General features: G+C 30.6%; 1 protein-coding gene across 10 annotated transcripts in view; it reads right to left on the reverse strand.

The window, feature by feature from the left end:
• The window catches only part of EYA1 (EYA transcriptional coactivator and phosphatase 1), a 151,836-nt gene that overhangs the window by 92,057 nt on the left and 43,734 nt on the right, over window positions 1-16,045 (reverse strand). For 3 of the 10 annotated variants that reach the window (XM_074278861.1, XM_074278860.1, XM_074278867.1), the window contains 5 exons: window positions 15,499-15,568; window positions 15,045-15,187; window positions 12,170-12,307; window positions 1,114-1,196; window positions 531-717 (listed from right to left, as the gene is read on the reverse strand). In XM_074278861.1, coding sequence (XP_074134962.1) covers window positions 531-717; window positions 1,114-1,196; window positions 12,170-12,307; window positions 15,045-15,187; window positions 15,499-15,568 — 621 coding nt within the window. Of the gene's footprint in view, window positions 1-530; window positions 718-1,113; window positions 1,197-12,169; window positions 12,308-15,044; window positions 15,191-15,498; window positions 15,569-16,045 lie in introns of all 10 variants that reach the window. The other 7 variants (XM_074278859.1, XM_074278858.1, XM_074278866.1 and 4 more) reach the window with 3 other exon arrangements.

A 16,045-nucleotide genomic window follows, 5' to 3' on the forward strand; every position in this document is an offset into this window, starting at 1 on the left:
TGCTTCCTTTGAAACAAAAGAAAATTGCAGAATACTAACACACATATAGAATATACCATATAGAAATCTAAATATGTAAAAAATTATTTTATAGAGAATTTTATACATTATACAGGATACAATGCATAGAATTATAGAATTCTATATATTATTTGTGGAATACAACATATAGAATTATATCTATTCATATTACTAATATATTTTTACTATGCCTAAGCAATGATATTATGTATTGTTTATCATTACTTATCATGGGTATTATATCTTTTAAAAATTTTATGTAAAAATTCACAATTATTGATAACAATAATACCATAATATTATAATCATTACAAATTATTGTTTCCTATATCTTAACTTTAAAGTTACTTTAAATTAAAAAATAAGAATAAATTCTATAAAAGAGCACAATACAACTTCATGTTGACCAACTGCGGCCCCATATTTTGCCAAAACTGCATTAACCATTGAAATACATATAATCAGCAAAAATATGACCCACAAAGGACTAATAAAATTCTGGTAATTACCTGCAGTAGGATCTGTAACTGCTTGACTGGTGATGCCAGATGGTGGTTCTTGAAGCTGGTATGTTGCATTTGTAGAAGGTGTTGTAGGACTGGTGTTGCTGCTTGTCATGTAATGGGATGGGTATGGTGAGCTGTTATAATACTGTGCATACTGACCCTGGCCAAAACTGGTATAAGATGCATATTCCTATGAAACCAAAAGGCAAATTAAGAGGAATATTGCATTAAATCTAAATCATAACATCAAATCCATGTTTATATTTCATTGTTTTCTCTGTACTTCACATAGTAGGGCAAACAAAATAAACACAGGCTGATCTGTTTATACTTGTAAGCATAATTCTTATGTAAGACTGGGAATGTTTTTTAATCTTTTCTCCAAGATACATATTACTAGCAAAAAAATTAAACCAATCACTAAAAGAGTACACAATTACATTAATAAATACTTTAAGGTAAAGATACAAATTTAAAGAAATTGGGTGAAAATCTATTAAAATGAGACTTTACTCTAGAAAAAAAGGATCTGTTACATATTTTATATATTCCAAATTTTTCCCACATTTTGATTTTACAAATTTACCTGCTGTGAGCTATTAAATCCAGAAGAATTTGTGAGTGAATTATTTCCTGTGTATAGTCCTGATGATGTTGTAAAACTGCTACCTGGAACAAAATATATTAAAGAAATCATGGTTACTAAAAATTCCCAGAGCATTTACTCAGTTAGGGCTGTTCTGTGGTACGGTTGCATATGCTATGACATACTGACAATTTTATGTATTAGCCTTATTTTGGTTAAAGATTCATTTTAAACATTTAGTTAATTATTAAAATCTAAAATATTAAGAATAAAGATTTTTGATTCCTTTTTGTTCCAAATCTACAATCTTATAAGTCTAAAGTTATTAGAATTTGAAACCAAAGAATTTTCTGGTTCATCTGAAGTTTATATAAACAAAGACAATATAATATTTTAGTTCTAAACTACCATAGAATGAATTTTTTTCCTTTTTAAAAATAATATTCAGTTGAATTTATTTCCTTTATTTTAGAAAATCCCAATGCCTAAATGTACACATATCTTTTATAATATTCTCTTATATTAATTAGTACATATGCTAATATACAATTACAGATATATGTAAATTAAAGTCCTGAGATAGATTTATTATATATATAGACTTATAGAAAACTTGGACCAGAGTTTTATTAGGACTTGCTACCAATGATCAATCAATTACAGATTACTTCAATGACTGCTATAGCGATGCATAAAAATCACAATACAAAGTTCCTACTCTTAAGAACTTGTCAATAAAATTTATTTGGTGGGTACATAATATAAACCTTGAAAAAGTCACCATAGGAGATTTTTTTTAGAAAAATATATTGTCTTATTGTTCTCAAATACTTTTCAACAATAATTCAACAATAACAATAATGATTATATCCAATACTCTGAGATAAAATATTTTAAAGATTTTCTTTCATGTTAATACAATATTCCTTTGTCAAATTATGTATTATATCCAATTAGCACCTCTAAAATCATGAATCTATCCAAATGTTAAAGTTACATTTTGCTAATTCAACAGTAAATCTAATTCATATTGAGAAATTATATGAATGATCACACTGACTCAAATGTTGTATTCCTGATTTAACATTTTAATACTACTATCTACTTAGGCAAAGATGTAACCTTTTTGTGCCAATTAAATAAAAAATTGTGTGCAACTAATTTAGACAATAAATATACTTAGAATATTTGTACACTACTAATATGAAGTAAAACCATTCCAATTACAATTAATAATTTTTTCATGTTAATAGGCAATGATTATGCCTTTAAAATCATATTAATTTTTAGAATGGGCATATGGAGATTTTTTTGTTTATTCTATTTCCATAGCTAATAATGATTTTAAATATGAAAGAATTATCTTTTACACAGAAAAAAAAAGGATAGTGTTTTGAAATGACTGTGTAAATCAACATTTCCTATAAAGAAGGATTTTAATGTAAAACTGGTTTGTTACCTTTAACTATTATACACTATTTAATTTATTTAACTATTGCATGAATATTAAAAGTATACTTTTAAATGATCCCTTCCCCTACCCCCATGGTAGTTTATGCTTTTTGGAATAAAGGCCAGTAGTCTATTTTGAAAACTATTTGTGAAACTATAGACCACTGAGGAGTTCCTGAGTAAATTATGCTTTGGCATACCAAAATGATGTCCAAGTGGCCAGACAGACTCAAAGGTACTTCCATGACTCTGCATTAGCATGTGATACACATTTATTGGCTGACTATAGACTTCACTGGGATATCACTTAGAATGGTGAAATACTTATTTATTAAATGGTCCCCCCATGGCATGATAGAGTCAAAAGTCTTCTTTCCAGAGAGAGTACACATTGTAATAGACACTCACACACTGGAAAAATCTTATACAATATTAAGTTTTCCTTTTAATAACAGTCTTTTTTAATGTTCCTTATTTGTCTAAAGTAAGATTTAAATTAGCCAGAGACAATCATTGGCAATGTTAATAATATAGGGACAGGAGATATATGACATGTTACTGAATTGGTGCTTAGATTATTTTACATAATCTCTTCATATATACTTGAACTAAAATCCTAAAAGGGACTTTAAATCAATAATCTGCACCAAAGTTATGGTAACTTTCAAATGGTGTGACCAAAATTCTGTGTTGCTTTGAGGCAATTACTTGTATCAAAGCTTTTCCAAGAGCAGTGGCAGTTAAGAATTGAAAAAGAAAATGGAAAAAGAAGAGTATCCCAGCAGGATGAAACTGATTGGAACAAATTACTATGACCAAAAACCACTTTATCTAGTAGGTTAACAGCACAGCAAAATTTTAAAAATCAAACACATAACAATAAATAATTTCTACAGAGGACAGGAATTTTCTCTTAGTTTAAAAATAGTTAATTGATGTATTACTCAAGTCAGGAAAAACCAAATATCACTTTCATGTATCTGGTAGAGTAGGGTCTTCAGCATTAGCAAATTTCAATACACAATTGAACAACTAGATGCTTAGAAAACTCTCAAAAGCATGGACATAACCACTGTGATTATGCAGTTTCAAGTATCACACTATAACAGTTTTCAAATGTCTTTACTTTTTCATTGGCTCTATTATTCAAGCACAGAAGTTGAAATTATGCCAGCTTTTGTTTATGATACCAGCTATTTGTACTCCTACACAGAGTGTATAGAATGGAAATGGAATGGAAAGTTTCACTCAATTCTAGTAACAGAATGAGATTAAGGGTTTTTATATGATTCTAATGAGCTTTTTCTCCAAATTGTGGATCTAAGAATAAGGCTTGATACAAAGTGTACAATTCTCTTATGACAAATTTAAAGTTGATTTTTTTGTTGTTGTTGATCAGCAAAAGTATCATATCATCTTAGATATGTAAGAGATTTCAAAGCTCACCTAATCCAATCTCCTATGCCACATAGAAATCCCTTTTATATCCTGGTGATATACTTCTTATGTTGTGATTATTGACTTGATTTGCTAAATCAATACCTGTATTAAACTTATCTCTTTTAGATTTCAACTTGTTAGATTAGATCCATATTCCTTTTCTTGGGATATCTTTTTGAATCTTGGTTATACAAGTCAATTAGTTGTTTTTTATCATTTGCAAATTTAATAAAGCTATCTAATCTACCACATCCTTGCCCAAGGATCCCCAGTGTAACATCTTTAAGAAGAGGTCATTCAGAATTCACATGAAGATTTCTGAAGAGGAAGAACCTACTTCCTCCTTTGACAGTCCATCAATTTGTTGAATGCTTTAAAGAATTTCATATTTCAAGGTCTGGAATATTTTTTAATCTACCTTCATCAATAAATCTTATCCTATATAATCCTATCAAAAATGTAATGAGGTAGGAATGAGAAGGAGGTACTACTACTTACATATTTGATACAAATTACTGCTAGGCAAACCAAATTAAGTATTAGGCACAAATATTACATAATTTAAAATTCAGTATTATTTAAATAATAACAAAAAGCCATCAAGGTAGGAAGAATCAGAAATTATTAGTTTTATTTATTTTATTTTTATTTCTCCATTTTCTTTTTATAGTTTTAGAATAGCTGTATTTTCCTGCTAAGGATACAGATAACAAAAGCTAGTGAGTACTGTTCCTTGAGAATATTATATTCTAAGGGAAGGGAACACACACAGATACACATACACAAACACGTTTATATGTGTGTATACATGCACAATCTATATAGCAATATCTATCTACCTATCTCTCTATATAATAGATCATATATTAGGAAAGAGAATTTCTATCCGTGAGTTGGTTTCAGGGGAGAGTTCATTTGTCATTTCCCAAAGTATAGGTGTATTTATTTGATTACTATGTTCAAGTAGTAGAAAGCTTGGAAAAGGAGTGGGTGCCTTAGGAAAAACAGGGGGTTAGTTGGAGAGACAAATAAAGCTAACAGAATTGGATAAGGGGTTGACTTAGAGCTATGCTTCAGGAAAATTACCTTTTTAGCTGAACTGTTGGAGAATAAATTGCTATGAGAAAGAGATTTGAGAGACTGAGAAAAAATGTACTATAACTCATCGCTGCCTGCCCATCCTATGTGACTCCCATTTATTGAACACAATATGTTAGGAATATCCTTCAATTTCTGACATCACAAATACAATAATGGAGTATGTGGGCTAGCCATCATTTGTCCCTTGCTCTCAAGTGAGAGACCCATTATCTTTCCTAGTTATGTATTTCTAAGATTCCATTCTTTATATTTCTCTCTTACAATTCCTCATTTATAATGCATCTCAAGTTGTTCACATTTATCATGAATATATCAACTGACATTTCAATGGTCCTCAAATTCAATTCTTTCAGGAGCTTTACTATCTATAACTTACAACCATATAGCAACAGAAAAAAATGGTATTAAAAAATGTAGACCTCTGTGTTAGGTAAAAACATGCAACCTCTAAGCAGCAATTAGAACTAATTTCTACTTCTTGTCCTCTTCAGGATATAACTCACTTTCTGTCCAATGATATGAGTTGTCTAGTTATATATCATTGTCTGAACAATAAACATTCTTCACTCATATGTTGTTTTGTTTTGTATCTTAGGAGGGTATTAGAAGGGAGCAGATAGCTCCTCCAGAAGAAATTTCAGAGTGAACTACAATTATGTGAAAGCTTTTTACTGAAAGATAAAAAATACAAGTTCCATCATATTCAGTGTTTATTAACTGTAAAATGCATTCAGTTCATTTTAGACCATGATGAAGAGGTATCAAACATGAATCACCGGGCCTCCCCCCTATAGCCAGAACAAGAATAAAATATAATTGGGAAATACTTAACAAAATAGATATTACATTTTAAAACTATTATCAACATGAGGTTCATAGGGATTCTTATGTATGGATTAATGGTGCCAATGTATATTTGAATTTGGCACTGTTTCCTTAAAAGATTACCTTCAACCAAGTGAATCTCCTACATATACCAAAATCACATAAAATATCTTGAACAATGTAACAACAGAGACAATTTATCCAATGATTCTCTGGTTATGAATATCAAGACATAAAACATGGAGGCATATACTTTACAAAAGTGTTTGAAATTGTTACAGATAAGACTGATCTTTGAAAGTCCAAGTCAAACAGACATTTCCTATAGATAACTAGTTTGCAGACACTATTGTTCTGAGGATATCAAGCCTTGTGATACTTCAGAATTTCTTAAATTAGGCATTCCTCATACTGACCCATATTATAACCTTTTAAAAAAAAAAAACCTCAGTAAAGTTCTTTTTAGGTTTCTATAGCTAGATTAATTCCATGACTGGTGGCCAACCTTTGGGTGATAAGACTCTTCTAATACAGTTACAATCTAAGATTTCAGTCTGTTATTAGACAATGCCTAAAGCTTCTTATTTTCTTGAGGATCTGAGGAGGACTTCCATACTTACTTTGCAGATAGCCTTTGAAACTCAGTCACAATCCATGTTATGATTAAAACTTAAGATTACTTATTCCAATTTTATTAAAATGTTCCCACCAAGGGTATGACATTATATTTGTGCAATTTATACTTTTCTCAGAAAGTCTGGTTGGACAAGTGTTTTAATCTTCAATTTATACCTGGGGAAATAGTTATGGAATAATTAAGTAGGGTACCAGTAGAATCTATTTTCCTTGAATTTAAAACAATATTCACCGTTACATTCCTATTCCCAATCACTATCAATGTACCTGGCACATAGAAGGCACTTAATTCCTTTCAACTTAAAGTAACTCAGCCATGGTCACAAGAGCAAAGTAATAACAAAATTGGGGGAGGAGCTCTTTTCCCAAAACTACATTGAATAAAACTTTGAGACCCCACATTTCATTTTTATGGACAATGCATTTATGATTACTGATATTCATCATAACAAAAAGGGGAAGAAATCAAGATATTTGATAGTAATGATAAGGAGACTAACATATTTATATAGTGTTTCAAGATTTATAATTAAGCAAAGATATGAAAGAAAAAGTATCATATCCAAAAGTTGAATTTTTAAAATGTTATCTTCTCAAGTTGAGAAATTATTTAGGTAAATGCTTTAAAATGGCACATAAATAGACTTATCATTCAGCATATCACAAAGAAATTCTCTTTCATCTTAAATATTACTGATTCCTACAGAGAAAGGGTAGTAGTCTTACCAACCGTAACAAACAAGAAACAGCCTTCTTGGAAGATGCTGTTTGGGCCACCCATTATGATTGCCAAGTAACAATAGAAGAAAAAAAAAAGACTTGATTTCACATTTAAGATGAATTGTGTCGATATATATGGTATATTATTATCTATGAAGAAAGAAATCTGAAGCATTATGAATAAAATAAAATAGGAATTTTAGTGATTAAACTGCCCAGCTATAACTTCAAACATGATAAAAGCAGTAACTTTTAGGTCAAAGGTCTAGTTAGCAAAGAACAAGGACCCACATTAAAGTTAGGAATCTCAGTAAGGATAGGAAGAATGTTGGAACCTGCTGGGGCTTGTCTGTAGTTCCCATGTGGAGGATCTTTTCCTAATACTTAATCAACAAGCAGGAGGCTGTTGTCTCCTGTGTATTTTCTACAGAAGTCCATTTGCTTTCCTTCACTGGCCTCTTTGCCAAAGGCTATGTCTATCATCAGGGCACAATATATGTGGCAGACATTAGTTCAGCTCTCTGGGGAAAAACCTATGAAGGCCAGATGGGCTGTTTAAAAATCAAATTTTTTCTCTTGCTTATGTCACTTAAAAATCCTTGTTAAAAATCTTTCCACTTGTTCTATAGTTTATCTATCTATGCCACATGGTTTTATATAGATGATAAACATAAAGTTTTCACATATACTTTTAAGGGTAAATTTACAATCTTATTGGCTTTAGTATTTTGACAAAAATTATTCAAATATAGTCAGCAGATCTCTAATACTTCATCATCATCCAATAGTACTCCAAATTTCAAAATCAAAATGTATTACTGGAATTATAAAATTGATGTTCATTTTTATTTAAATATATATGTTATCACTCTCGACAGCAACTTGGAGTTATCCAATGAGAGGGTCTAAAATGTCATTTAAAAAATAGATTTATTTTAAAAAATAAATTTAAAAATCAATTCTTTGCTAGAATAAAAAAGTGCAGTTATCAATGTTTTGGTATGTATGACATCTTTTTTAACATTTTAAATTTCAAAGAATTGGAAGCAAAGCTCATCATCAATTAGGAATGACTACACAAAGTGAGGTACAGGAATATAATAGAATATTGTGGGCTTGAAGAAATAGTAAATATGCAGAAGAAAAGTAGTCAGAAAATATGAGTTTATACAAAGTAAGTAGGACCAAGTAAACAACATATACAATTACCATAACAATGTAAATGGAAGTGAAAAAAGCAAAACTTTTTGAGCATCAAATCATGAGCAAGCTTGGTTCTGAGGGAGAAGAAAAAATTGGCCATCTTCTGTTTTTTTTGTAGAGATAAAAAAAAATATGGGCATAGGACATTGCATAGACTGATAAATTCAATGATTTGTCAGTTACTTTTGCTGAACTATTTTTCACTCTCTTACAGGAACTGGATCCCAGGAAAAGGGAGAGGAAAAAGCATTAGTAAAAATTACAAAATGTGCTGTTATCAATATTTTGGTATATATAGTATCTTTCTTTCCATGTTTGACTTTGATGAAGCATATCACTGACATTGGAGTCTTTGAATCTAAGAATTTGGACATTTTAGCCTGTTTCTTTGGATAACTCCAAATTGCTCTCCAGCATGATAAAATATGTACTTCTTAAATATAAATATATGCGTACATATACATATGAACAAATATATAATGATGTATAAATGAAAATTATTTTAAGACTATCCTTCCTCCTTCCCCTCCCTCCCCCCATCACATAAACTCTATTCCTCTGCATTTGCCTCCCAGCAAGGTCTCTCAGTGCATCCTGGATCATAACCAGTAGTCTTAACTTTTGTCTTGTCATTGGATTTCTATGATTTTGGAGAATGAGGCTGATTACTCTGCCTCACTTAAATTCAATCCATGTATAAAATAAAGATAATACTTTTATGGTATCATTATTACTCTTTGAGAATAAAGACTGAACAACTTCAATAGGCATCACATATAATGAAGACTTTAAAAAATCCCAACAAACTGTCAATACATGGAGGTATGTGTGTGTTAAGGAAATAAATAGACCAAAAATGCAATACTTATGCACACCCCACTCCAATTTCTGCTAAGGAAAGAGAAATTTTGAAATGTTTAGAAAATATTTAAAAAATTAAGTTTTTGTTTTGCTTTACTAAGCCATTCAACTTATTTTATAGGTATTACAAAATGAACTTAATGATAGCAAGGGCTTCCATGTAGCCTCTTTCTATCCTCAGAGAGGAACATGAATCCATTCTTCCACTATTATCAATTGTATAGTAAAAATTCCTATATTGGGAGAATTTACAGGGAACTAGCCCATCCAGAATGTAGTGGATAAGCCTTCCCTTGGGAAATTTACTTTCCTGATTCATCTTTGCCAGTTAAATACTCCATATAATTTTTTTAAAAATCACATCCTTGTTCATTTACTGTGAGTTACATGTGTGAATGAATGGCAAAGCACTGTTTGATGCTACTGCATGATTCAGTTACATGACATTGGAACAGTTAAACACATATATGCAATTTCATCAACATGTTTACCAATTATTCTGGCACTTAAAAGCCTTTATCATATAGCTCAAATTTTTTATACCAGATTTATTCCTTTTTGTCCACTTTCATTCAATTTATGCTTCAACTTTGTTTCTAATTTGCTTTTCCCCATACACAACAATCCAATGCCTATTCTCATGCCCATACTCAAACTGTCCCCAATACCTGGAATCAACTCTTTTCTGCCTCCTGCCTTTCACAATCCCTAGCTTCCTTCAAAGCTCAGCTGAAGTAATACCTCCTACATTAGATTTGTCCTGCTGATGCTCCCTTTCTAAGTTACTTAGAATTCATTAGTATCAAGGTATTTTTTGGTACAAATTGAGTTTTTTTTTTATTCCATGTTTTATATATTTACCACACAACAATAATGCCTAGCACAAAGTTATTGCTTATTATCTACCTGTTGATCTTGCTTACCCTGGGGTTACCCTATAGTGGGTCTACTTTTTCATGTTAGATTAGCACAAACAAACTCTCTAAATATATATATTTTACAATCTGAATTATAGTTGCTGATTTGCATGCATCAGCAGATGCAGAGGGTTTATATACATGAATTCTTACCATACATAAAATTATTGTTCTAGTTCTCTCTATCCAAAATATATCATTTTCCCTTTCCCCTTAGCAAAATGAGTACAAGTTTTATATATTTCTTCCCATTGTAATTTACTAGAAGAAGTTTAGAATTCATATCATAGGAAGGCTTTGCAAATACTGCTGTACAGACTACTATATGCAGAACAACAGAATTCTGAAGCATTGCCTATATTTATAATGAATTAGTCACTGCCCTATTGTATCCAATAAATGCATGTTGCTAAGCTATAGTGACTGACCTTCAATTAGGAGATTTATCTGTTAAGTGCAAGGCCCAATTGGCTATTTGTAATGCAATTGAAATGGTGCCTTCCAGAAGATGTTCTGAGGTTTCAATGATCTGTACTGAGTAATAAAATAAGTATTTTATGCTACCTTGGAGAACCATATCCACTAAGCATTTAACTTGGCACATTAATAAAAGACTAGAAGATAAATAAAAATATCAGATTGTGTTTTTAAACTATATTAATATGGTGAGAATCATTTCTTCACACAATTCATTCCAGAAGAAAGAGTACTGTAAAAAGTATTATTTCCCCTATTTCTTAGATGAGGAACCTTAGACTGAGAGAGATTAAGTGATTTGCTAAAGGGTTACATAACTACTAAGTGTCATTTTTGTCTTCTTTGAGAATTAAGGACAATAACCAAGCAACCATCCAGAGGCAAGATATGAACTCATATGCCAAGTTCTTACTACTATTCTACCTATGACTAAAATCTCTGTATTCTTACCTAGTTCATTTCTGAGAATTAAATGTTTCCCAAAATTTTTAAATTGCATTTTCATATTAAGTATATAGTGAGTATTATTGGTATTTTTAAAAGAGAAATCATCAAAAATTCCTTTATATAAGAATTACCTAGATAGAATCATCAAAAATTGATTGTCTCAAGTGATAATTCCTACATATAGCAAAAAAAAATTAATATTTAATATCCAGGTTTTTGAAAATACCTTTCAACAATCTCAACTGTATAAGTATTTCTACCTTATAGAAACATTATACTAATACAAAGAATCACAGAATTAGAGAACAAATTTCAAAACTCCATTGGCAATGACAGTAAAACCAAGTCAAGAAACTTTTGAAATTTGGGAAGGACCTTAGTTTAAAAATTCCAAGGTCTCCCACAACATCCAGGGTCAGTGCCTTGATTCTGACTTGAGAGGAGAGAATGAGACTTAGGGCTTTGCAAAGCTATGCCTCACTTAAACTTTAAATCCAATTCACTTACAAGTCAAGACATTACACTCCTAATGCCATTGGTCTTCTTCAATAATGAAGGATTAACAATAACAATAGCAACAACAACAACAATGTGCCAGGTACTATACGAAGAACATAAAACATAAAAATAGTCCACACTCTCAAGGATCTAACATTATAATGGAAATATTTTATCAAAATATTTTTTTGACTTGGGAATGCATCTGAACAAGAAAATAAGGTTGAAATCACTAATAAGTATGCTAATAAGAGAGATGGAAAATTCTCCATGTATTAAAATAGTTAAATTTAGTCATATATTATATGAGTACATGATTACTATTACAGAATTTAGCTTAGTGTTCTAAATGAGATAATGGTAAAATGCTTTGTATAAATTCCTAGTACATAGTAGGTATGTAATAAATGCTTGTTTCCCCATACCCATCCCAAAGCAAATGAAATCAAGGCAAATACAATGCCAAAGTATATACAGACCTTGCATTTGGTAGCTGTATGGTGCCTGTCCAGGTTGAGGAGTACTAAAGCTTGTGCCATAGCTTAGAAATCCTGTCTGTCCAGGTGTTTGTGATTGAGACAATCCACCTTCTGTCTTGATGCCTGCCCACAATGCACCTAAATCAGTTAGTAATAGCTTATCTATTTGTTCAGATTCAAAAATTGGTAGAAACACAATTGCATATAACTAGCAATGATTTAGTCATAAACCAACAAGTAGCAGTTATACGGTTTTATTAAGAATAAAGGAAATGCAAATTTGCAAAGATGTGCTATAATTATACTTTCAAGTTCAAATAAAGGATTACTCCTAAATAGAATATATAATATATAAAATGTTTAAGTTCTTTCACCCAAAATCTGTCCTCTTGAAAAACAAATCTACCTTAATTATACATATTTGTGTTCTTTTACAAAACAAATAATAATTAAAAACAGATGAACTTTGATTTATATGTACTATTTATTTTTTAAAGCATTGAAAAGGACATTTCTATTATTTGATTTTATTTATGTTATTATTAAAAGGGATTTTGGATGAAGTCAAAAATGAAAATCCAACTATTACAGATTAAGCAAGGCATGATCAGAAATGTCACTCCTGCTTCTTGCCAGCTGTCTATTAACTTAGAACTTGGGAACATAGGAGGTGACAAAATCCTTAGCTGCTTTACCCACCAAACGAACATTAAAAATAGAATAATGGGTGCATCAGATTGCCCTATTTTTCTCTGCCCAGAATAAATGTGATCTTACTAGAAAATTTTTCTTTGAACTCAATGGGAGCTTTGTTATGCACAGAATTAAGTAAAAGGGTAACCAATCTTCCTTTTAATATTTTCCTGGAACACATATGCTATATTAAAATAATGAAGAATGATGGATTAAAGAAGAAAAATGTTTACCTAATTTTTTTGGGGGGGAGAGAAGAGGCAGTGGAAAAGAAAGAACATATCTATTATTTCAATAACATGAGAGATAATTGTGGAATGTCCTTCTGATACATATAAGCAACTTTTCTGTGAATTATTTCCTTATACAATAGCTTGGGGAGTTGTGACATCTATGGCCTATGGTCACAAAAGGAATAAGCTTCAGAGGAAGAACATGAACTCAGATCTTCTTGATTTGAAAACTACTTTTCTACCATATTATTGAGCCTCCCCAAAGCATACAATCTTTTAAAATGTATATAAAATACATATTTGTCAACAGTTCCCTTTCTCCCTCTTTATATAGTTTCCATGTATTTCAAATATTGAATCCCCCTTTTGCCTAAATCAGAGCTCATATTAGAAAATGGGAATTTTTAATCTGCTTTTTTATTGTTGTATATCTGATTTCATTAATGTGGCAATTCCCTTATTGTTATAAGAAAATCTGACTTACAAAACTCTATGAATAGAAATCAATTGTTGGATAATTTAAAGTCTTAGAAAGCTGTGTAGGGCCCAAAGTTATCTATCTGGTGTTAGAAATAGAGCTTAAATTCAAGCCGTTAGGAGTCTAAGACTGACTCTATCCATACCATGCTGCTTCTCTGTGCATTTTTTACATCATAAAATGGTTCCTGATGCTATCAAAGATCACAAGGTCAGTACTAGAATTTGGTAGCAATCAGACCCAGTCATGACATCTGGACTTTGATTAAGAGTAATTATAAATTTGCAATTATTTTTAGTCACAGCCTAGTGAAGAGAAGAAGTCTCTGAAGAACTATTTTGGTGGGAGGAGGGAAAGGAAGAACATGGGAAAACGAAAAAAAATTTCTTTTACATTAAAAGAAAAGCTACCCTTAAGATCTAAAACACATGGCAATCTTCTTATTCTTATTTTATTTTAAGGGGAACTTCATTATGCTGAAATCAAGGAATTTTCCTAAAGCATTGAAAGAACCAGACTTGGACCAAAACTTTTTATTCTATTCCTCTTGTATCTCTAAATTATATTCTTACAGTTTTAATAATTAAAAAAAACTTAAAAGTAAAATATTTGTCATTGAACTCAGGACAAATGAAGAATAAAAAAAAGTAGACAGTAACTAAAATGTCTACATTACTAATTCTTAAACCTGATTCTACTACATTAAATAGATCAATATTTAAATTGATAACTTGATAAAAAATGGCCAAAAATGCACTTCCAAAACGTCTAAAACTTCATATTGAATGCTTGCTCTAAATGTAGAATATTTTTTAAAAATAGTTTACAATTCATATGGGATAAAGTAAATCCCAAGATACATTATTTTTACACAGACCAAAGTTATCCATAAATCTCCAAATAAGAACATTTTGAATGGATACATGATCTTCAAACATTTCCTGTTTTTGCTTTTCCCAAAAAAATACATTGTAGAAAATAATGTTTGCTTCATTCTTCTGACTGTTGTTTACTCTGACTTTTGATAATATTGTCATAGAAAAATACATAGAGATTGTTAACTCTCTTTTCTACTTCCCCCAATAAAAGCTGGATATCTGAAAAATACAGAAAGTGCCTTATTACCAGAGACTTTACTGATTTTTTTTCTTAGAAAAAAAAGTCCACAAAGTGGTATTTTATGAGTGCAAAAATAAAATGGAAGAATATTAAATGGCTAATGCAAAGAAAAATAATAATTTAAAGAGTACATGTAGACTATGGAACCTGTCACTTATACTATTCAAAAAATCAACACATAATTTGATCAATACATACTAGATTAATCTTGAAGGGAATTTGGAAACCAAAGAGTAAGAAAATACTTTCCAAAAATTTGACTCAGAGCTTAGACTTTCTAAGGCTCCCTTAAGTGAATCTTTTAAATATACAAGCATAAAATACTACATAATGCTGCTAATAATGTACTCACCATACGAGGGGATTCCATATGGCTGTCCTGGCTGTGGGTATGTGGCATATGCTGTAGCCTGTTGCATTCCTGTGGTAAACTGTGTTTGCCCATATGCAGCCATAGTTTGTGAGGAAGGGGTAGGGAGAATATGTGGGTATGGTCTGCTATTTGTCAGAAATGACAGAAAATAGAAAGCCCATGCATTAGATGGAAACATGCAAGATTTCTGAGTAACAACTATATAATAATTCTGCTATTTGACATTGTAACAGACTGTACTACAGAAAAGAAAAATACTTCTTAACAATAATTAAAGCAAATTCTTATTTTTAGTAAGAAGTAAATACATTAAACTCCCTGAAGAATAAGATTTGATTTTAAATTATCATTTCACACATGTACCCAATTATGATTTGAAATTAAGTAAAATCTTTCTCATTAAAAAAATTTATTAAGAGAAAATACATCTTACTTGGAAGGATATATCTGTGGTGGGGAAAACTGATGTGTTTGTCTTGGGCTGAAGCCACTATTTCCAATTGCTAGAAAGAAGGGAAAAAAATGCGGATAGCAATATAGATATTTGCATACTTACAGTAATGCATCTAAAGTGTTAACTAAGCATTACCAAGTCTTCACACATAGAGAACTAACTATATTGTTATTATATTTTTAAGTGATTGTTAGGAGAACAGAATGTTAAGCTTTGTATATATTTCAAATGTAAACAAAACAAATTGCTGTTGAAAATGTAATAAAAGTAGAAGAAACAACTTGTTTTGAAAAGAACATAAAAGGTCATCCAAATTATCATCCAGACCTAGCAAGAATCCATTGATTTTGAAATGAATAACCATAGGAACATTATCAAATTTCTCTTTCTAAAACATCAGAAGATATATAATATAAATTCTCATTTGTTTACAATGACACAGAAATAATTATAGCTAAGCTTACTTTAAAAGTAACTTAAATTTCTTGTTTCCTGTGATATGTTCTTTAACATTTTAGAGGAATAC

Source organism: Sminthopsis crassicaudata, chromosome 1 (genome assembly GCF_048593235.1).
Source record: "Sminthopsis crassicaudata isolate SCR6 chromosome 1, ASM4859323v1, whole genome shotgun sequence".
Taxonomy (NCBI): domain Eukaryota; kingdom Metazoa; phylum Chordata; class Mammalia; order Dasyuromorphia; family Dasyuridae; genus Sminthopsis; species Sminthopsis crassicaudata.